A 24,032-nucleotide genomic window follows, 5' to 3' on the forward strand; every position below is an offset into this window, starting at 1 on the left:
AAGGAGAGGCAGAGAGGGTAGGCTCATTGGACTCAAGATTTTAAATAAATATGTCACTTTTCACATATTCATCTACATTTGACATTGCAAGGTGCCAGCTACTGATACCACTACTACTTTTGGGTGGAACTTACTCGAGCTGTGCGGCATGGTGCATTGACATTGCTAAGACCAAAATGGCAAGATTTTCAAGATATAATAATTCAAGATAGTAATTCAAGATAATTCAACTCAAGATAGAATAAATTTAAAAAAGAAATTGAATAGCATGAAATAAATGTATAAAGGCTTGTTTTTTAAGCAAAACGTGCAAAGTTTGCATGGTTGCGAACCCGAACAAACTTGCTGAATGTTGTCATAAGATTGTGCCACTGAACTCAGCAAGTCATGCTGCCAATATTGAAGGAAAAGAAAATAATAGTAATGTTGTAAAATGTAAATGAATCCATAACTGATGTGTGTGCAGTGTGCACTGTGCTGATATTGAATGCATGTGTATCTTGCATGCATGAGTCATGCAGAGTCATGTTAAAACTGGCTGTAAGTATTGTGAGTTAGTTTTGCTAAATTGTGGAGGCACCAGGCAAATTGTGGTCAAAATGTTATTTGTTCACCTCAGCGCTGAAATTTCTGCACACAGAGTTTTCAGATCATGCGCCGAAATGTTCATGCAGCCCGTCCGTTACGCTGGTCATGTTGACAGTGACAAGGATTTTGTCCCAGTCTTATGTTGAAATACAATAATAATTCACTTAGCTTGATTTTAGCTTATGTTTTTCATGCCAGTTCCTAGAATAAGGCAGCCAATATTTTCTGTCATGTGAGAAATAAAATGACAATATGCACAATTGCGGGCTGTGGCATGTTGTGATGTTTTTCCTTGTTTATTGCTGAGGTTTTTCCAGTCTCTGCTGCAAAAACGGTGGTGAATCCACCGTCGTCCGACGGTTTCGATGACGCCAATCATCGGCGAGTGTTGCTGTGATGGCCGACCTGACTGAGCGCACAGCGGCAGCCGCCGTCGCCAATAACGACAGTGAGGACACCTCCGAGTCGGACGGAGACGCCGCCGCGGACGACTTCACCGTGCTGGACGAGGTGGAGCGCTCGAGCCGACAGGCCGTGCACCGCGTGCGCTGCCCGACTGGCTGGCGCACCCGCAGCCGATTGGCGACCGGCGGCCGGTGCCGGCCAATCTGCCGGCGCTCTGCCCCGAGCTGCGCGCCCGGCTGGCCGCCGAGGGCATCGAACAGGTGTTCCTGGTGCAGGTGACGGTGCTGCCCGAGTTGCTGGCGGCCGCAGAGTCGCCGCTGCCACCGGCCGACCTCTGCGTCTCGGCGCCGGCCGGCCGCGGTAAGACGCTGCCGTTCGTGCTGCCGCTGGTGCAGGCGCGGCGCCGCGGTGCGCCGGCCGCCGGGTGCGCGCGCTAGCTGTGCTACCCACACAGGCGCTGCCCGCTCAGGTGCCCGCCGTGTTCCGCCAGTACGACGCCGACACGCCGCTCTGCGTCCGGCTGCTGGGTGGAGACGAAGTATACCCAGCGCCGAGGGCTTCTCGCTAGCGCACCTGCGCTACCTGGTGATCGACGAAGCCGACCGGGTGATCGAGATGGCCGAGACGGGCTGGCTGAAAGCGGTGGAGCGGGTGGCGGCAGCCACGGCCCGCCGCCCTGCATCGCCGGCCGGCTGACGGCCGCCGCCGTCTGCGCGCCTCACCTGCCGCTGCAGAAGCTGCCGTTCTTGGCTACCCTGTCACAGAGCCCGGAGGCCGGAGAAGCTGGAGCGAATGTCGCTGTTCCAGCCGCGACTGCTGGTGGCCGGCACGGCCGGTCGCCGTCGCACTGCCCGGTCAGTTCGTCGGCAGGTTCACCACGCCGGCCGAGCTGAGCGAGTCGTTCAACGTGGTGGCGCCGCAGCCGCTGAAGCCGCTGCTGATGCACAATTTGCTCCGACAGCCCGACTGGCGGCGCTCGCTCGTGTTGGTCAACTGGAACGAGGCAGCGCACCAGCTGGAGCTACCGCTGTCGGTGCTGGGCGCGCGCGAGGCCGAGTTCCCTGGGGCAGTGCCGGCGGGCCAGCGCGGCGGCGGCGCGCGCCAGCTGAGATGCTGGTGTGCTCGAGGCTATGGCGCGCGGTATTGACGTGGACGCCGTGGACGTGGTCGTGTCGTACGACATCCCGGCGCTGTTGAAGGCACACTGCGTGCGTCGGACGGCGCGCGTTAGCCGGGCCGGCCAGGCGGTCACGCTAATGTTTGAGCGGCAGCGCAGCCATTTCTAGCGGCTGATGGCGCAGGCGGGCAAGGTGGACGGCCGGGTGCGGGAGACGCCGGTGCCGCTGTACGAGCTGCGCCAGTACGAGGCGACCTACGTCAGTGGATTTCCACGCTAGCTTCTAGTTGATCGCTTTTTTCACCTTTTTTACGCTCATCGCTCATGATTTATTTACATTTTAGAAATATTACAATGAATAGGTGTTTACCTTGTCATCAGCCCAGAAAAGTTAAAGTAGGTAAGGCGTTTTTAGTTGCATAATGTATATTTGTTCATGAACACGGATTTAACGTGTCCTAACTCCCAAATACTTCGATATTAGACCCGAGTTTTGCAAACCAGTCGAAAGGCTTAGAACGATCATTTGGTTGGGGCGTAGCCAGACGGCTCGACTGGGCGTGGAAGCCGGCGAAAAGGTGGTCACCACGCGATCATCATGTAAAGCGGTCTCCGTCGGACGATTGTGTCCGTGCGCAACGAATGATCTCGGCACACGTGGACGAGTTCGGCAGGACTCTCCACTGAGCGGTACTGGGCGCAGTCGAACGACGGTCGACGAAGCTAGCGCAGGTATTGTTACGAGCCGGACCAGTGTAGCGGGGCCGGAGCTTATATTGTTTGCTGTGTGGCGTTCCTTCGTCTTGATCGGGCCCGGCAAACGGGGCCTGCATATCGGCTGAAACCACCTAGCCGGGCAGCATGACCTCCACCTCGCCGAAGTGGGGCGAACGACCGCCCTCAGCCCTGCAATGACCGCGGTGCAGTTAATCTGGGTAGGTATCTTCCTGAGGTATGACACTCGCCTTGGCACAAGGCTTTACCCATATAGGCTTTGGCGAATCCTTAGCCCTCTTGGTCCTAGAAGTAGGTGTAATGCAGTGCGCGCGAAGCCGCCTCGCAGCACCGCAGTTCACTCGCTCGGCAGCGGAACTGTCCGTCCAGCTTCAGGTGGCGCCTCTGGGAACAATGTTTGCCGCTTCTTCCCCACTCTTTTGACATCTAGGAAAGAGGTGCGACTCCCGCGTCGGGAGCGGGTCCCATCTATTATAGTCCCCACCTCATAAAAGGTGGGAGTGGGGGTCCATACATTGCGTGCACGTTCGACACGATTATTTTCTACAAGGTGCAACTAAAAGTAGACAAAAAGGTTAATTGCAAGTTGAAGGTATTCTAAAAATGAAAAATAATAGGCTGACAGGAAAAAAAGATCCACTTAAACGCACGCTTCCTATCGTGACCGTCAAAAATGACGTAGGTTTACAATTTGGTGGTCTTGTATTGGCAAGTTTATTATGGTCTATTTTGTGGTTACAACTCTTGAAAATATATGTTATGTTTTCCAATTATAATATTTCTCAATCTTTGTTGTATTTGCTTAAAAAAACACGCTTAACTTCATTTGAAACATGTTTTAAATAATTTATCAATCTCCTTGACCATTATCGATATTAAAATATCAGCTGACTGCCGGCGACAAATATTTCCGGCCGATGTTGGCTGGAATTTTTTTGTTGGTGAAACTCGTGGCTGTGTGGCGGCTATTTTTTCGGCTGGATATTTTATTTCGGCGGCCGGCTGGTATTTTTTGGTAAAACTGGCCTCAGGTCCAGGTGTACGAACTAGGAAAGCACTGACAACAAAAACTCCGTTAAAAAAAAACGGACTGAGGCCTTCTCAACTCACATCATCTTCAGTGCCTATAGGTACTGAAGATGTTTCACGGCACGACACTACAGTGCGTTACGTGTATCGCGGTGCTGAGTTCCTATTGGAAACATCCACATACTCGAACGCTCTCAATGTTGGAGCGTCCAAGTTTGTAGATGTTTCTATGGAAACTCAATACCGCGATACTAGTAGCGCACAGTAGTGCCGTGCCGTGAAACAGGGCCCTGCTCGGTCACCCGACCACTGCACTGGTGCCTCTAAATCGGCAACAGTGGATTATACGAAGGATGGCATTCTCGGCCGCACTGAGAGGAATCGCGAACTTCATAACCCGTGCATATATGACCTCAAAAAGGATCATGCTGGGCCCTCTAAAAGGCAAATATAGCACAGCGTGCGCCGCAGCGAAGGCAGCCAGCATCTTCATCTCACTGTTTGGGAGACGATATTTCACATAGCTGACCAGGCACTGGGTTTCTGGGTGAACGGACACAGAGTTGCGCCCATCCTGCAGCTCCGAAATCGTCGTGCCGCCACCGATCACCAAGGTGGCCGCCAGGTCGTCATCTACCAAGATTGAAAGATAAAAGAACTATTAACCACTGCAATCTTTAACCCTATTCCTGGCGGGGGGGGCCTCAGGAGCCCCCCCCCCCCTGAGGTTTTTTGGTTATATCTCCCAAACGCGTTGAGCTAGGAAGCTCAAATTTTCTGACTTTTCCTAAAAGGCTTCTACGCAACATGTCTGAAAATTTTGAGTTGATCTGACCTCAGGTCAGGTCACCAGAGGCGGTTTGGTGACGCTACCTCAGAAAAGTTTGCAATCACGCCAGAGCTAGAGTTTTTGACCGATCAATTTCTTCTCTTCAGGGTTTAGTTAGGGTACCAGTATGTGCAATTTGTATATCTCGGAATTTTGATATCGGTGACCTAAGGTCAGGTCAATTTCGCGACCTCCCCATTATAAGTCAATGGGGGAAAAATCAACTCCCTGTTTTTACCACTAAAACGGGTCGGAATGGCCCCATATACCATACATGACTTCATATACGATCAACCTTCACTACCTTGAGGTCTGTTTTGCTGTTGGGCAGCTGTGAGGTCATGTGACGTCATCAAAGGTCACCAAAGGTTTTTGGCCAATAACTCCGTACAGGAACAAGATACAGACGCGTGGATGGTCTCATTGTGTTCAGCTCGTCAAGACGCATCGAATGATATACATGATGACCTCGAGGTCACGTGACCTGAGGTCAACCTTTGACCTTGACCTTTCGAGGTCAACATATATATCATTCGATGCGGATTGACGAGAGGATCACGATGATGCCCTTAGTTTGTTCCTATCTTGACTAATTCGAAAGTTATTCGAGAAAAACTCTCTCCATATCTAGTGCCGCTATTTTGACTTTTTCGACCCCTGTGACGTCATCTTTGACCTGACCTGAAAATGACCTTAGTAAAAATTGTAGATCTTGGCCGTGCGTATCCGATGCCGTTTACCGCTTGTCGCTATCTTGCTTCGTTCTCGAGATCTCAGGGGGGGCCGAATCGGCCCCCCCGCCAGTTTCTTGTCCCGGCGGAGCCCGCCAGGAATAGGGTTAAGTTAAGAACGACTTTGTATGTCAGGCCGTCCATCCGTCCGTCCATCCGCCCATCGATGTAAATTGAAGGATGTAAAGAAATATTAAGCACTGTAATCTTTAAGAAAATAGCAATTTTGAATGTCGATCCTTAAGAATTGACAGATGAATCTATTAACCCGCGCACCGAAGGGGTTCTGAGCCAACTTAGAAGCGACGAGAGGGTGGATGACCGCCCCCCAAAGATCTCAAGAACTAAGTAACTTCGCGAGAAGCGGCAAACGACATTCGAAAGCTCGTAAGAATGTCTATGAAAAAAGTACTTCGGTCATTTTTCGTTAGGGTTCAAAATGACGTCATCAGAGGTCATCGAAGGTCAAATTATGCGAGTAACCGTAAAAAGACCGACAACATTCAACAAACGACTCCGTAGCTCATGAACAGAAGAGCTAAAAAGTCGTATAAAAAAGGAATCTGATGGACATAAGATTGACTTGAAATTTATTCCATTGACTTATAATGGGCAGGTAAAAAATGACCTATTCGTAGGTCATCGATATGCAATTCTGAGATATACGAGTTGTAGGTGCTCATCACCAAAATTATTTCTGTGAGTTTCAAGATCTGCTTTCAACAACGAGATAGCAAACTTCGAAGATTGTGTTTCGAGGTGAGGTCACTTAACGTGGCCTGGTGGCTTGACTTTTTTAAGATATGAGCTAAAAATTTCCAGAGTGTGTACGAAATGGATGTATCAACAGTCGTGCCAAATCTGGCGGCGCTATGCGCCGCCTTTTTTATGCTATCTGACAAAACCTGAGGGGGGGGGGGCTCCCCCGTCGGTGCGCGGGTTAAGCACTGTAATCATAAGGCAAAGAACGATATTGTATGTCTGTCCGTGAAAACTGAAAGATATAACTAGTAAGCACTGTAACATTTAATTACAGAACGATATTGTATGTCATGGACGGACGGACCGACAGACGAGAAAGACGAAACAGACAAATGTAAAATATTGGGGGGGGACACGTCCCCCGTCCCTCCCCCTCCCCCGGTGGCGGAGCCCATGGATGAGACAGAGACGGACGGACGGACGGACGGACGGACGGACAGACGGACGGACGGACAGACGGACAGACGGACAGACAGACAGACGGACAGACAGACAGACGGACAATTGTCGTCAGTCATCATTAATGGTGGTTTAAAACTCACCTTCAACGGGTGTGGCGCCCTCCGGAGGCAGGAGTTGTGCGGTGTAGCACGCCTGTCGCGTCATTGAGGTGACTTTGTCCTAATGCCATTCTCGCCGGCGTGACCCACGACGAGAGCCAGGTCACCCCAAACCTGAAAGTAATACACAAAATAAATTAGCAACTTTTCCAGGCCAAAATTCTAGTACTTTTGTAAAACGTAGAGAAATAAAATTACTAAACATACCTAAACATATATTGATCAATGGACACATTGAACATTTGATGAAGTTACAGTTAACAACCTCAGTAGGTACTTAACTGATTTCTCAATTTGCCCTTGAGAACAAACTGCGAGGGTCAATTTGAGCTTCTGGAATCACTAATCAGAATGCCACGTATTGACACAAACAGCTAAGTGAGTGACGTGCATACAGACAGCAGCAAATCAATTTCATCAACTGCTACATCGAAACATTATCAAGTCAACTTACCCTCAAAGTTATTCGGAAATGGGTCCAGCACTAGTCAGTCATCACCACACCGAGCGCACCAGCACACTCGCACCTATCTCACTGTTTCAACCGCCAGAAGATCACTTGCAAGCGCCAGAAGTCTCCGTGGCTCCGGTCCGGAGCAGACACAAAAATAAAAATGGCGGAAACGGAAGGCTCGCGAGCCGCACGTGGACGCTATCGTAAAATAATGAGCATATGGGTGCAGAACTATTATGTTTAGGGTATTTTAAATCCTTGTCATAAAATAACACCATCCTCATCGAAACACACTTTACAAAGGATGCATATTTACACCATGATGAGGGTTGAATTATCAGCTGACAAATCAGAGTGCAAATTTATGCTATCAGATGGGTATTCTTATCCCACTTGAAGAAAATACACTATAGTAGTAATTTTACCATCCATCAATTAGAGGGGTAAATATCTCAAAAGTTAGAATTGCACCATGAGTGTTAAACTGGATTGAATTAAACCCCAAGAATACGCTCGTGATAGAGTACATTCGCACCGGAGCATTATTTTATTCTCCATATACGTCGAACAAGGGTATAAATATTCTTGATTTCGGTGTAATGGCGGTGTATAATAATCAAATTCAAATTACCAAGGTGTACTTTTCTTTCAGTGTAGCTTTCGAATGCGACCTTCAGAAATCGGATCGGACGATCGGTGTAGGAAAAATATGGGACTCAATTTCAATCCGTGATTTGACCTTGAAGATGACCTTGAAATTTGAAATGAATACGATATTCGGAATCAGCGTCTCAAACTGCATCGGATAGGTTGGGTTTAGTTGAAATTCGGACTCGACGCTGAATCCGTCGCGGAATACGACGCTAACTTCACGCACGTCCCCCCCCCCCCTCCACTTAATTGAAGGTGTTCCGCCACTACTGCCTCCCACCGGAGCGAGTAAACCTGTATCAATCAACGACTTAACCACCGTTGTACGTCATAATGTTCTCATCACGCCAAATCAAATACCATCCGGAACCAAAATGGTCCAGTATAAAATCTGGCCTACCAAAGTTATGATCAAGTTCAGATAAAATCAAAGTGGGATGACAATAGCAGGTGTTCTTAAATCGATGCTGAATCAGCAGAAACCATTCACATGCAAGAGAAATACCTTGTGCTGATATTCATATAAAAACAGACATGTAGGTCCATAAAAGGGACTGGGAGCAGAGATCTCTTCATCGTTGCATCAATGTTGAGGGGGCGGCGCCCACTCGGCTCTCAAGTTGGAGGGGGGGGGGGTGTAAGCGCCCCCGCTGCCCCCCCCCCCCCTGTTCCCCGGGTCTATGCAGTGAAAGATGCTACAAAAAAACATGTGACACCTAATAGTAGGCACTATAAACATGTGCTCGTACGTATTCCGTCAGACCAGGACGGGGATCGGGGGTAGTACTATACAATACCGGGTGGCCCAAAAAAAACGTTCCGAACTTTGAGGGGCTATATCTCAAAGTTGAGTGCAAATAACGAGCCAAAATTCTCATCAAGTTTACGTCACTTCTTTGTGCATTGATATGCCAAATTATAACACTCTATCATCATTTTCAAGCCAGCAATCTTAAGTTGAATTAAGTAAGACGTTTTTGCTTTTTTTGCCGATGATGGACGGTAGTGATGATTGGCTTTAGACGTACCATGTTAGGAAAAAAAATGGAACACGTGAATGAAACCAGCACGGGTGTTGTTATTTTAAATATTTTTGTCCCACTTATGTGCCGAATATTCAAATATTGAGCCAAAATGGTGTTAATGGATGCCATTCGTTTCAACACTGAGTCCTGTTTCGAGCAGAAGGAGTGGCGCGGTGCATGGGTTACTGCTGATTGCCCTCCCTTCAAGAAGATCAAACAGTAAATCGACCGAATAAGGAAAAAAGCTGGAAGGAATGTGCCACCCTAAGGCCTGAACTATCAGTGAGGCTAGTTGCCAGTAGCGGCATAGGCGGCGGAACGATTTGAGACAAGGGGGGGCACCAGCTCAAGGAGCCAAACCTAGGGTACCCCCAAATCCTGTTTTCTCATCGGATTTAGGCCACTTATTTTTCGTCACAGCCCTGACACGATGATTTTTTTATTTTTTCTATATTTTTTTTTTACTAAACGAAAATGGCAGAACACCCCCGTATGTGTGGTTAACTTTAAGCTGATCCTCAAGTACCTATGTGTTTGTCTCTTCCGTATTCTCGTTTGATAAATTCCATTAACCCTCGCCCGACGAGGGGGGTTGATGCAACCCCCCTAAGGTTTTTCGCAAATAACGTAAAAACGACGGCGCGTAGCGCCGCCAAATTTGGCATACCTCTGGGGCAACATTTTCGCACCTTTCCTGAAAATTTGAAGTCCCAGTCTTTTCAGGTCAGGTCACCAGGTCACAAAAACCGGTACAAGGTCAGGGGAAAATTGGACTAGCTTAGCGGCAACTGAATTCCAAAGTTCACTAAAATTGGTAACAAAGTATACCATTTGATGCGCACTGACGTCCTGAGTTCACTGGTGCTTTTATTGTTGCTCTATCTTTGCTAGGTAAAAAGTTATAAGCGAAAAACTTTTAACATGTTTAAGCAAAATTTTTGTATTCATACCCCCAAAACCCCCCTAAATATTGACTTAGAGTCACCAAACTTTCACAGGGGCGAGATCTCCCATGGACCCACCTACCCTGTAAATTTATCGTTTCTAAGTGCCATAGGAGCCAATCGCGAGGGGGGGTCGTACCAACCGCCCCCCCCCTCGCCGTTCGTGTTATGGAAAAGGCCCTCGCCTGGCGAGGGTTAAAGGAAAAGGGCCACCTTTAACATGGGGTTTGAAACTGAGATAGCCATCTTGTAGCCCGTGTCCGAAAACCCCGGGAGTCAGCCTCCTTACCGCCGATTTCGGCCTCCATTCGTAGGTATCGGCAATTTTAAAAGAAAATATGCCAGGAATGCGTTCTTATCCCAAGAATGCGTTCTTATCCTGTAATACAGCCACCCGCGGCGAGGCTTTGGTTTTTAACCAATCAGCTGCAATCAGCTCAGCTTTAACCAATCAGCTTATCTGACACAATCCGACGAGTCTGTCTTCTGAAGGCTGATTGGCTTAAGTGTGACGTCATCGCTATGACATCATACAGAAGGTGCGGTAGAGAGTACGAACATAGTACCAATATGTTAAATAGTTTGAAATACTTTTTTGCGAATTATGCACTTCTGGCACCAGATTTAAAAAGAAAATGAAAAATAATAATGTCAAAATGAAAAGCAACGATATCTTCATATTTCACAGAGGTGGCACTTTTCCTTTAATCCTACATGTATCAAATTACCAAGAAGCCATCGCAGTACTAATCAGTGGCGAATCCCAGGGGGGAGGTCACATGGGTCATGACTTTGGGCCTGGGGTCACCACATGCCTGCCAGGAGCACCACAGGCCTGACAGCCGACAGGGGCACCACAGGCCCGCCAGGGGTACCACAGGCCTAGCAGGGGCACCACAGGCCTGTCAGTGGCACCACAGGCCTGTCAGGAGCACCATCGGCCTAGCAAAAGCACTACAGGTCTTCCAGGGGCACCACAGACCTGCCAGGGGCACCAGAGGCCTGCCAGGGGTACTATCGGCTTCGCAGGGGAACCACCAGCCTCGCAAGGGCACCATGGGCCTGTCAAGGGCACCACAAGCCTGTCGTTGGCACTTTAGGATTGTCAGGGGCACCACAAACTTGTCAAGGGCACCTGCGTTCTAACAGGGGCACCACAGGCTCGCCAGGGGCACTACAGACCTGCCAAGGCCCAGGGACACCACAGGCCTAGCAAGGACACCACAGACCTGTCAGGGGCACCACGGGCCTGTCAGGGCCCATGGGCACCTAAGTCATGTGCAGGGCCCACCGTGGGCTTGTCAGGGGGCAGGGTAGGTAGGCACCACAGTCTTTCCAGGGGCACCAGCGGCCTAGCAGGGGCACCAGTCATCACACGACTAACCAAAAATAAAGAAAATAGAAAACTGAAAATAGGGCACCACCAAAATTAAAGGGACCCTCCCACCTTCAAAAAAGTTAATGAATTGGCACGAAAGTGATGTCGCTCGGTTCAGAAAGAGCGAAAACGAATAACTACCAAATTTCATCGAAAAATATTTACCGGTTTTCAAGATATTAGACTTTTACTTTTGTTTACTTTTTGGGATCTTCGCTGATCCTAGCGACTTTATCTGAAAGTGCGGCATTTGTTGCGCGCAAAGCAGCATATACCACCGCGTGCTACCAAACGTTTTAGTAAAAGATTTAAAAATCGTTAGATCTCCGCTGACGTCACAAATTCTAAGGGGGCATACCAATGCACTAGCCCCTTAGAATCCGAAAACTGCAAGTTTGAAATTCCATATCTCCGAATTAAAGCATTTGTCGATGTTGTGAGTGCCCAAACCGGTATTTGCAGGCCATGGCCACCAATTTGGCTATCTCAACTCAAAACTAATGTTAAGGTGGGAGTGTCCCTTTAAGTGGCCGAAATCCGTTGAGGTTTTAATTTTGGGTATAGATAGGGGCGCCACTTCGATTCATCACCCTCCCCTTGGAGTTTTCCCGAATCCGCTCCTGGTACTAATACATCAAATTTAAGGGGGGGGGGCACTTTGCTATTGGTGTCCCCCTTGCAGAATTCAAGGGGGGGCACGGTGCCCCGGTGCCCCCCCCCGTTCCGCCGCCTATGAGTAGCGGTCATGGCTGCAGGCCGTGGTACCGAGATGGAAGTGGCCCGTTCACCCACACTTTTTTTAGTAAACATCTGAGCAAAAAAGTAATTTTTACATGGCATGCTAGAAACACGAACCATTTAAAAAGTAATTATCCGAATAACATAAAAATAATACAATTTACTGAAAATATTTGCCGCATTGACTATTGAAAGTTTCGATGTTGTGTCTTTATCACTTTCTGAGAAATGTTGATTTAAAGTTGGGAACGTTTTTTCTGGGCCACCCGGTATACATTAACACAGGACTATTTCGTGCTTTAAGATGCATAACATCACATTTTCATCAACATTCTGAGTGCCAGACAAGCCAACAGCAAGGCTTCAGTTCTGTAAAATGATCGTAAGCTCACAAAGCACTGCACAAAGCAGGGGGCGTCGAAGTCTGGTAGGAAAATCTGGCAATCCCCGGCGTGACGTAACGTCGGGGATGACCGACGGCACCTTGCACTGAAAGATACGGCAGAACGGCTATTTTTGAAAAATGATTAAAAATACTTGGGTGCTGTTATGACACATTAAACGCTTATCAGCATGTTCCTCATCATGTGATAAAGCCATATCCGTGGTCAAAAATAGCCGAGCCCCTCCCAATTTCCAAACATCGACCTTATAAGCAAAGGATGTAAACGTAATCCTTAAGGGCGACTTTCCCTTACATATCCGCACATATGCGTCCTTATGGAAATCGGTAGTGTGGCGATAAGCGACGCGCGCGACATCTGTGGGGCGACTGTGGCGACACCTGGTGGCTGCTTTTCTGCTGTATGTAGGTATTGGGGGTTTTGCCAGATATGGTTGCTACTGCTACACCACTATGTTGACCCAATACTAGAAAGTTATTTTGCCCGTAAATGGCAAGCAAATTAAAAGTATATTTATAAAATTGCTTATTAATGATTACAAGATAATAATGAAGAAGTTTTGATTGAATAATTATTTAAATATTCAACCGTGAAACTATATTCTGGTAGGTTTAGTAGAAATAAGTCCGTGCAACCATGGATTAGGTATTCCTGGATGGGACACTCCGCCGATTTTCCGACCACCCGGCGGCGGCGGCGGATTTCCCGACGGCGAGGGCGCTGGCGCCATTTTAGCATTGCGGGCTATGGGCGGAGCGTGTCTTTTTGTATACTTTTGCCGTTTATTGCTTACCTTTAACCGATTTTGATGAAAATTTTTGTGAACCTGGTAGAACAGGCATTGAGGAATGTCATTAAAACATTGTTTTCCCAGTTTTGATTTAAGAAGTTGCTTAAATTCTTCTGACAAGTGAGGGTTCGTGATTACAGCCGAAGAGACAATGTTAGAATAAAGTGAAGTTTTATGCGATAACATGAAAATAAGTTGATATTTGTACCAAGTCATCAATAGGAACTTGTTTGACTGCCGAGGAACGATGATATTTGATGATAAATTGCATCGGCAAGTCAAGAATACCGGCTCAGTTTATGGGCATCAGGATAATGATTCCGTATGTGATAGTGACTAAATGGAGCCATAATAATTATAAGAAAGAACTTAAAATATGTGTGAAGTCTCTGAAATCCTGTCTTATGAACTAAAGTTCGCTAATTTCGCCCTCCATTATCGCGTTTTTAGCACGCAAGCCGGTGCGACGGCCGCCGGCGCACTCGCCGCCGATGTTTCGGAGCTCCGCCACCAGGGCGGCCGCTTGGTCGTCGGCGCTAGTGTTGGGGAATAGGGAGTGTCCTATCCAGGAATACTTCATCCATGGTGCAACCTTGTATTTAGGGCCTTGGCACAAAGCATAGCGAGCGTGTTAGTTCAAAACATTGCCGCTAGGGGCGCTGAGGTCGCTAATGCTGAGAGATAGGCCAAAGTTTCGGCGGTCGGCGCCGCATGGGTGTTAATATTTGGGGGAAATAAAAAATGTCACACGGTTTCTACGTGTCTGGGGCACGATAAAATCAATGGAGCACCATGTTTTGCGAAAAAAGTGCCCAAAATGACACACCCTACTGAACGTTCGTTCTTGCACTATGACGGAGTGGGGTGCACAATGACAAATATCGTACCACGATTTAATTCATGAACCAACTATGCCGAACCGTCGAAATCACCGAAATCACCTGCACTATTACTGAAATGTGTGCACTTCCGCCTAAATTAGGCGTAATTAGCAGTGGCGTATCCAGGATTTTGAAAAGGGGGAGGCCAAACCTGCTCAAGGGGCCCCACCCTTACATTAGGGGCCCCAGTGGTAGCATCTTAAACCACGCACAGGTGCGGTTCTTTGCCACTTTCGCCATGTGAAGGAGCCTTTTTAGGCACACTTGGCAATCTAAAAACTCTGAAGGCTCATTCTGGCCTCTGAAAGCCCCTCTTCGGCAACAGAGTGAACGACTCTGGCCTCAGCCGGCCCTATAATGGCCCCAGGAGACCCATGCTGACCTCTCAGGGCCCCACGCTGGCTCTTTGGAGCCTTTGAGTCAGTCTGATGGCCCTATGCCGCTCCCGAACCCACGCCGGTCTCTAGAAGCCCATGCTGCCCTCTGAGGGTTCCGCGCCGGCTTCCAAGGACCACTCCTACCTCACGGGCCCTCAGAGCCGCCGATGTAGGCCGTTAAGAGGCACTGGTGTGGGGACCTTAGAGGTGGCGGTGAGGGCCCTCCCAGGCGCCATTGTGAGGGCCCTCAGAAACACTGGCGTGGGGCTTGGGGGCATAACAAACAGGTGTGGAGTGGGGCCCTTACAGCTGATCCCTCATTAGCCTTCAAGGACCATCAGAGGCCGGCTAGGTCCTTCAGAACCTGGGGTGGGGCCCCTCTGGAGATAAGTGTGGCTACATAATAGCCCGTGACGTGTTCTCAAAAGCCCCGTAGTGTCCTTTCACTCCTTTTCAGTTGAACCGTGGCCAGCGCGGACCCTCTGATGTCATTTGGCACCCTAGGGCCCCTCGGGCCCGAGGGGACCCTAAACCATATAACGGACACGTGTCTCCTCGCCCCCTGGCTATGCCATTGAATCCAAGTGATCAGGGGCCCTTAGGTAATCAGGGGCCTCTCAGGTGACTGCAGGGGCTTTTCAATCGATCAGGGCCCACCAGGTTACCGTGACCAGGGGACCCTCTGAAAATCAGGTGCCGGTTATACCAGGGGCTCCTCGGGCAACTAAGGGCCTTCATATGACTGCAGAGGCCCTTCAGATAACCAGGTACTCCCCGGGTAAACATGGGCCCCTCAGGTGACCAGGGCTTCTTTAGATGACTGGCCAGGGGCCATCCAGGGGATCAGGGGCCCCTTGCGTAACTAGGGGCCCCTCAGATAACCAGGGGCCCCTCAGGTAACCAGAAGCCCCTCGGGTAACCAGGGGCCCTCGTAACCAGGGGTCCTTTACCAGGAGTCCTTCAGATAACCAGGGGTCCCTCAGGTAACCAGGGGCCCCTCAGGTAAACAGGGTCCCGTGACCAGGGGCCCTCAGGTAACCAGGGCGCCTCAGATACCTAGCCAGGGGCCCCTCAGGTGACCAGGGGCCCCTCGGGTAGCCAGGGGGTCCCTTAGACAACCAGGGGCCCCTCAGATAACCAGGGGCCCCTCAGGTAACTAGGGGCTCGTCAGATAACCAGGGGCTCCTCAGGTGACCAGGGGGACCCTCAGGTAACCAGGGGGCCCCTCAGGTAGCCAGGGACTCTCAGGTAGTTAGGGGCGCTCTGTGTTCGTCACTGTGATAGATATCGCTCTTTGATATCAGTTTTTCTTCCGAGTAAAAGACGTTCTGTCTAGTAGGTACTGGAATTAAGGCAGGAAGACCCAGAACGCCTTCGTCACGCTGGTCCCCCTGAGTCATCCTTGACACCTCAGGGGCCCCCGTGGCCCCCTTTGGGTACGTCACTGCACTCAAGTGACCCAAAGGGCCCACTTGCATGTCTGATCCCAAAGGGGGAGGCCATGGCCTCTTGGCCTCCCCCCTGGATACGCCACTGGTAATTAGGTGTACATCTGAATTAAATTGGCGTTTATTGGTCGTTATTGGTCGTTAGTAGCACAGTGTATATAAAAAGCACAGGTTAGTAGTAATTACGAGCGAGCGAGCGCAGCGAGCGAAGTGAGTCTTTTCCATATAACGGAAAAATCTCAGTATGAGCGGCCCGGCCCGGCCGCGAGTTACCTAAGTGTGGAACTACAAGTCGATTCTAGGGCTCTGATTGGTGACTTTGGTCGGGGGATGACGCTTATAGCATGACGTCACTCGCGTACTTGGCCGGACCAACGGCGCGGCGCAGGCGCGCCGAGCCAACCCAGAGGCTCTCAAACTCAATTGTACAGATCCTGCGCATTGAATGGCGAAACTTCGGTGAGTTCGCTTGAGTTTGGAAGCCCTTGCCAGAGAACTGGAGACGGCCGGATTATTTGCTGGACAGTGGGCAGCGCAGATGGCGATTGACGGTGCCAAAAAGATGATAGGGAAAAAGGGGTTGAGACTTGAGCAGTGAATTATAAGCCTGTTGCATAGCTGAGTGGTAAATTGTAAAACACTTAAGGTTTGAAGAGATGCAGTGTAGTTTAGCCGACTCAGGGGCATTCTGCCGTGTTATGTAAGGCGGAAGGGTCGCAACTCGCAAGTCGTTTGTTTACATGATTGCCTGATTAAAATGTAAAGCGTACCTAATGTTTAGTTGATAATACAGCGAGGTTGGGCATCTGCTCAATCCATTTCTTCTCTGCAATAGTGCATTCGCCACTGTAATTCATTGTAAGAGGCACTGGGCTGCGCCGCCTGTTAATTATTCCGAAACCACCAGTGAATTGTCACAGTCACTCACAACAATACGAATCGTTCAGTCGTGCGCTGGGGGTCCGACAAGTTTGAGTGTGCTGCAGAATGCAGACTGGACCGCCGAGAATATAACACTTTCGTCTCCCTGGGCGAGCGGCGCATTGGAGCCGAAGGAAACTACTGTTTTTTTTTTGTGGGGAAGATACCCATGCATGTTTGAAAATTATGTTCTGGAATGATGCGATAAGGAAAAGGACGGTTTCTTGAATTGAGGGCTGTGGAGAAGAAGCAGATTTTCTCATTTGCTACCCGATACAACGCGAAAAGACGCAAATGTTGCACATTGGGCTTAATAAGTCTAATAAAAGATAAGGGACTTCGTGATCGTGAATCATGCCTAACTGACCGCGACCCAGTTATTTGCCACTGCAGGTAGGTACTAGGTAGGTAGATACTCATTTGTAAACAGAGCGTTCCACCAACCCTCGACAGAAATTCAATCAGCAGTTGCTTTAGAACGTTTGAGTGCACCTAACAACCTTTAAAAATGACGTCCTCCCTTTCAATGGTTCGTTCGAAGACACAAAGCCAGTATCAGCCAAGCAGAAGCAATATCGGAATCCATTGCGCAGTGTGTCGACTGTCGGATGTGCCCATCCACATAGCATAGCACACACTGCTAAATGCAGGTACGCTCACCTACACATTAGGTATTCGAAGAAGAAACGCATGAAATGTGATTAATAGCTGCAGCAGAAGTTTGGCGTCCGATGCCTCTTCGCCAAGTTAAGACCATGCCAATCTCGGCCAGTCTGCCGCCGCGCCGGCACTGGCCGTGGTGTGACGTCATCCGGCCGGCTCGGCGCTGGGTAGTTCCACACTTAGGTAACTCGCGGCCCGGCCCGGCCCGGCCCGGCCCGGCCCGGCCCGGCCTGTAACGCTTTTGAGAGGCTCATATCTCAGCAACCGCTGGACCGATTGGCCTGCGGTCTTTTTTGTTGGGTAGCCCCATCCCTTCTACCCCGTAATTGACTACTTTTGATACATCTCAGTGACGGTCGTGGCACGTGCCACGTGAAAAGTCAAGGGTGTTCAAGCTGTTTTGCAAAAGTAGTGATTTTGAGAGGCTCATATCTCAGCAGCCGCTTGGGCGATTGACTTGCGGTAATTTTTGTAGGGTAGCAGCATCCCTTCTACCCAAGATAGGATACTCTCGATGCATGTGGGTCACCCCCAGTGCACGTGCAAAATACAACAATAAGAGGTGCCAAATTTGTTCCCATTTCAGTAACTCGGTAATTACTGGGGCGATTTCGCTGAAACTTGGCATACAGGTAGGCACCCACCAGGCAATGCATTCCCATGTGTTGCGGTTAGGGTGCTACTGCACGTGCGCACGTGCAGGGGGCGTTTCCAGATCTCGAGAACGGCTGGGCCGATTGCGCTCAAACTTGGTACACGGTTGGGGACCAGTTAGTAGAGTGCCGTGCAAAAGTCATTTTGGACCCCGTTTGCACGTGCGCACGTGCAGAATGCCGCTTCCAGATCTCAGGAACGGCTGGGCCGATTGTGTTCAAATTTGGCACACCGCTAGCGACCGGTTAGAAGGGTGCTTTGCGCAAGCCCGTTGGAAGCACCCTCTCGCCCTTCCGCACGTGCAGGGCTCACTATCTCGCTCGCTCGTTCTTCGCCCAAAAGGCGTTTTACTGGTTTAGCAGTCGCATACTATAAAGTTACGTCACATATATGGTGCATCAGTGACAATTGCTAAAAATCGAGAGCGCCCCCAAAGAGCGCCAACACCGCGGACCCAAGGCTATCAATATAAATAAACCCAAGTTCTTGCAAATAGATAAACCACCCAAAACAACAGTGTATATGAATGCCTAGTCAAAACGGCGAACCGGAACTGTTGGCTCCGGGCCCAAATGCAGCAATTTGTGGTGGCCTGTAAGCCGAATTACCAATTACCGAATTGTTGATCGTTGTTCATGGTACCTACCTCAAAGGGACAGTATCATCGAGAAAAAAAATCCATGTATGGAGCTGATTTTTTTTTTACTAGCATTTCTTATTTTTCTGAATCAGAAAAACATAGTTTGAGGACCGAACTCGGTGAAAAATATTGCAACCACATTTCATTTTCATGATTCATTTTCATGAGCGAACCACCACTATACAAGCATGGCCGCCAGTTTGGAAGCATGCAAAATTACTACAGAACTGGCGCAGCTAATACATTATTGACGCTACGCTTACGCGGTCGTTCTGATTGAGTTGTCCTTAGGGAGAGGTAGCCTTAGGTATTGCCTATAAAAATATAACGTGACAATTGGAGGGAGTGACAATTGGACGTGACAATTGACAATGGGAGAAAATATCACGTGACAATCACGTGATAAACGTCATACATTGGAGGGAGATTGTGATTCAAGCTGGAGGAATTCCTTTGTTGAGCCGCTAGAATCCGAAGGAAACAGCGGAAATTGCCTACGACTATTTAATGAATTTAACGGTGATGAATAAGTGCGAAAAACGTTTTGGCTTTATAAAATTTGATGAAATGACCAGGGTAAAAGTTTTATTACTGGCGGTCAATTCAAAACGGCGCAAACATTTAAACAGTGAAGATAGTGAAGCACGATTCAAAGTGTGGTACACCTTTCGTACTTTGAGCGGCGATAGCGGGATAACGGTGTGGAGCTTCGAGGATCGGTCTTCAGTTCCCGGACCAGAAAGGTGGGGCCTATGCAATGTCAAATTTCATCAAAATGGTGATACTGTCTGTTGTGTCGTGAATTTAGTTGCGCTGTTCAGTGTTCGTATCAGCTGCGCCAGAATTGTGCGAGGTTGCTTTGTTATTTTTAGGGAAGACCCAAGTCGTGTCAGCTGATTGCAAATTCCGAACCGGCGCCAATGTGATTTGTAAAATGTAGACGTTTCATGCCCACGCGTTGTAGTCGTGCTTAGTTTCTTATTTGATAGGCACTATAATTGTAAGAATGCTCACCGCCCTCTCGTCTTGTGTTTAGTCACGGCATCGGCCCACTACTAAGTCCGGGGTGGACTTCCGGGTAATGGCGGCGTAGGCGTTGGTCGCGTGGTTTTTTGGTATCTTGTTGTGCGGCGGCCAGAATACACGTCCGGCAGTTCCGGTGATCGTTTTCGGCCGCCCGCCTCTCACGAGGCCACTGTGAAGAGGCAACACAACAAAGTGGCGACTGAGGACTTCGAACAGTGATTTTTCACCATGGATTTCGCGGCGGCTCCCGCGCCGTTTTTGCCCACCGCTGGAGCTGAGCCGGCGATTCCCTGGCCTCGGTGGGTCAGGATGTTTGAGAACTTTTTGTGTGCGGTCGGAGGTGACGCTTTCCCTCCCGCACGTCGCCAAGCTGTCCTCCTGACTTGTCTAGGGACGGAGGGGCAGCGGGTGTTTGAGAATCTGCCACCCATGGAGAAGCTGGAAAGCGAGGACGACTTCCAATGGTGCCTGCGCCGCCTCGAGGCCCATTTCGCTCCCAAACAGAATGTTTGTGTTGAGCGCTACCGCTTTCGCAGCCGGGGGCAGCAACCAGGTGAGACCACCAGCCAGTGGGTCTCCGTGCTGCGCCAGTTGGCCAGCACGTGTGAGTACGGTGCCCAGATGGACGAGTTTATCAGGGACCAGGTGATTGAGAAAACCGTGAGCTCTAAGCTGAGGCAGCGGCTTCTCATGGAAGGGTCAGGTCTGACTCTGGAGAAGACCCTGACTCTGGCCGACACCCTGGAGTCTGCTGAACGAGAAGCAAGGGTGATCGAGGGACCAGCCGTGCCTGTGCCTGTCCAGGCCCTGCAGCCACAGAAGTTTCAGCGAGGGGGGTCCAGACGCCGACGCTCCGGCCCGGTCCCAGCCCAGCAGCAGGAAGGACGGCAGCAGCTTCCGCAGGGGAGGCAGCAGCAGCCGAGACGGCAGCAACCACAGCAGCAGACAGCAGGCCCTGAGTGCTGGGGCTGCGGGCGCCCTGGACATCGCAGAGGTGACCGCAGCTGCCCAGCGTTCGGTAGGAAGTGCTCCAAGTGCGGTAAGACCAACCACTTTGCCCAGCACTGCGGTGCTAGTGTGGTTTCTAGTGTCCAGGTGCTAGCTGTTGGGGCTAGTGCCGTGCCGCTGACCCTTGATGCTGAGGTAGAGGGGCTCAAGGTAACTTTCACTGTGGACTCAGGGTCTCCAGTTTCCATCCTGCCGAGGGACTCTGTGCAGGGTGATCTCGGGGCAGCCGAGGAGAGCCTTTGTGCCTACGGGGGGAGCGTGCTAAATGTGCTGGGGGTGAAAAGTGTTCATGTGTCATGCCGGGGGAAAACCGAGTTGGTCAAAGTGTATGTTGTGCCGTCAGGACGCGCTCTGATGGGCCTTGACCTGATGGAAGTGTTTGATGTTTGTATTGTGGGCAACCGTGTGTGCAGTGTGTCCACCAACCCCACCTGTGTGTCCTCTCCTGAGCCTGCCCAACCCACCAGCCCTCCTGACGAGCTACCAGCCTCTCCGGGGGCCCAACCCGCTATCCTTGGGTACCAGCACCGAGTGACAGTTGACCCAGGGGTACCACCAGTGCGCCAGCCACTGCGCCGCCTGCCTTTGGCTGTGCTGGACGCTGTGAGTGCCCGGATTGATGAGCTGGAGGCCCAGGGCGTGATTGAGAAGGTGAGCGCGTCTCCCTGGATCTCACCACTGGTCGTTGGCAGGAAACGGGACGGTGCCATCCGCCTCTGCGTTGACATGAGGAGGGTGAACCAGGCGGTCATCACGGATGGTCATCCTCTCCCGAGGATTGAGGACGTTCTCGATCGGCTCCGTGGTTCGCTGATGTTCTCCAGGCTGGACCTGAAGGACGCGTACCACCAGCTGGAGCTGCATCCCGACAGCCAGAACCTGACCACGTTTGTCAGCCACAAGGGTTTGTACCGGTTCCGCCGTGTAAACTTTGGTCTGGCGAGTGCCGGCCCTTGTTTTCAGAGGGTGATGACGTCGATGCTGGAGGGCATCCACGGGGTGGAGGTGTACCTCGACGACATCATCATCCACGCACCGTCCCAGGCGGAGCATGACGCTCGCCTGAAGCAGGTGCTGCGGCGGTTGGAGGACCACCGTGTGAAAGTGAACTGGTCCAAGAGTGCCACCGGCTGCCGTGACATTGATTTCCTCGGTTACAGGATCTCAGCGGCCGGTGTGCAGATCGACCCAGAGCGGATCAGTCCGCTGCTGGAGGCTCCAGAGCCACAGGACGAGAAGGGCCTCCGCGCCTTCCTGGGAGCCACGGGCTACCACGCCCGTTTCATGCCGCGGTACTCGGACCTGGTCGAGCCGCTGCGAGCTGCGCTGCGCGCTGACAAGTTCGAGTGGTCGCCGGCGCTGTCCAGCGCCGTCCAGCGCGTCAAGGACGCCATCCGTCAGTCACCGGCGCTGGGTATGTTCGACCCCGCGCTCGCCACGGTGCTGACGACCGACGCCAGCGACGTCGGAGCAGGCGCGTGTGTGACGCAGATCGACGCCTCGGGGTCGCCCAGGGTCATCGCGTACGCGTCTAAGTCGTTCTCTCCGGCCGAGCGTAACTACTCCACTGTGGAGAAGGAGGCGCTGGCCGTGGTGTGGGCCTGTGAGAAGTTTCGCCACTATCTCTGGGGGCGGAAATTCACTCTGCGCACAGATCATCAGGCTCTGTGTACTATTTTCGGTCCCAAGGGTTCCACGCGCGTCGGCCGGCGTGTCGCGCGGTGGGAGGCCCGCCTGCTCGAGTTTTCTTTCGACGTTGAGTACGTCCGCTCGGAGCGGAACACCGTGGCCGACGGCCTGTCACGGCTGCCGGTAGCCGAGACCTGGTGGCCGGATGATGACGATCTCCAGATTGCAGCTCTGACGGTGGCAGCAGCCATCTCTGAGGAGGAGCTCAGTGACGCCTCGGCGGCCGACGAGTGTCTCAGCGTCGTCCGTGGGTACGTGTCCGGGCAGTGGCCCCGCCAGAGGGACGTTGACCCCCGAGCAGCTGGTTTCTTTCAGGTACGGGACGAGCTGTCCGTACATGGCCAGCTGCTGCTCCGCGGTGACCGGCTGGTGGTGCCAGCGGCGCTGCGCGAGCGCGTTCTGACTAACGCGCACGCGGGCCACCAGGGGGTGGTCCGCACAAAACAGCGGCTTCGTGAGCGTTTCTGGTGGCCGCGCCTGGACCGGCAGGTGCGTGACCTGCTGAAGAGCTGTGAGGTCTGCTCTCAGCACGATGGGCACGTGCGGAGGGAGAGGCCGCCCCTCCAGCCCATCCCACTCCCAGATGGACCGTGGCAGCGCCTCATGGTGGACGTGATCGGTCCCATGAGAGGTCCGTCGTCTGAGCGCTACGGCATTGTGCTCGTCGATATGTACAGCCGGTGGCCGGAGGTCGCGCTCTGCCAGGACGCGACGGCAGACAGTATCTGCCAGTTCCTGGAGACAGTGTTCGCTCGCGAAGGTGTGCCGCTGGAGCTACTGTCAGATAACGGCCCTGCGTTCCGGTCGGGCCGACTCGCCGAGTTTTTGGGTCGCATGGGCGTCAAACAGACGTTTAGTTCGCCCTATTCGCCGCAGACCAACGGCATGGTCGAGCGGCTGAACCGGACGGTTAAGGAAGCCATCCAGTCGGCTCGCCTGGCGAGGGAGCCGCGCTCGACGTTTGTCAGAAAGTTCCTGGGTGAGTACCGGGTCACGGTCCACCCGGCGACCGGAGTGTCGCCCTTTGTTTTGATGAGGGGGCGGGAGGCGCGGACGATTCTCGATGTGACCCCGTCCGATGTGACCCCGTCCGGCCGTGCTGCCGAGGATCGAGCTGTCCGGCAGCATCACCAGTCGTACCAGGAGACCTACAGGGCCCGGTATGACCGCACCGCCACGGCCGCCCCGCGATGGGAAGCTGGCGACTGGGTGCGAGTACGGAAGCCCGGGACGGGCCGGGTCGAGGGGCAGCGCTCTGTGCAGGTGAGCCGCAGGACCGGTCCGGTCAGCTACAGGCTGGCCACAGGTGAGCGGGTGCATGCCAGGCGCCTGGTACCGGGCCGCCCGGGGGAAGCTGATCGCGAGGTGCCGGTGACCTTTTACCCAGTCGGGGGCGAGCCCGAGCCTACTGACCCAGCCCCTGTGACCGTGGACCCCGCTCCTACCGATGATGTGTGTCCCGAGCCGCCCAGGGGTACCAGTCCTGTCCCAGCGGCGCCAGTCGGTGCCGCCCCTGACGAGCATGCGGCCCCGCGCCGCAGCCGTAGGGTGCGTAGGCCGCGGAAGCGTTTCTCGCCGTAGGTTA

The 24,032-nt window shown here is 51.7% G+C and overlaps 1 protein-coding gene across 1 annotated transcript; it reads left to right on the forward strand.

Moving 5' to 3' along the window:
* The first annotated feature begins 20,179 nt into the window (after nucleotides 1–20,179).
* On the forward strand, nucleotides 20,180–23,994 carry LOC122366633 (uncharacterized protein K02A2.6-like). The gene is made up of 4 exons (XM_043339113.1): nucleotides 20,180–20,410; nucleotides 20,619–20,768; nucleotides 21,326–23,710; nucleotides 23,989–23,994. The coding sequence occupies exons 1-4, from the start codon at nucleotides 20,180–20,182 to the stop codon at nucleotides 23,992–23,994; spliced, it is 2,772 nt and encodes a 923-aa protein (XP_043195048.1).
* Nucleotides 23,995–24,032: the final 38 nt, after the last annotated feature.

The sequence above is a fragment of the Amphibalanus amphitrite genome, unplaced genomic scaffold (genome assembly GCF_019059575.1).
Source record: "Amphibalanus amphitrite isolate SeventyFive unplaced genomic scaffold, NRLGWU_Aamphi_draft 000821F_arrow, whole genome shotgun sequence".
Lineage (NCBI taxonomy): Eukaryota > Metazoa > Arthropoda > Thecostraca > Balanomorpha > Balanidae > Amphibalanus > Amphibalanus amphitrite.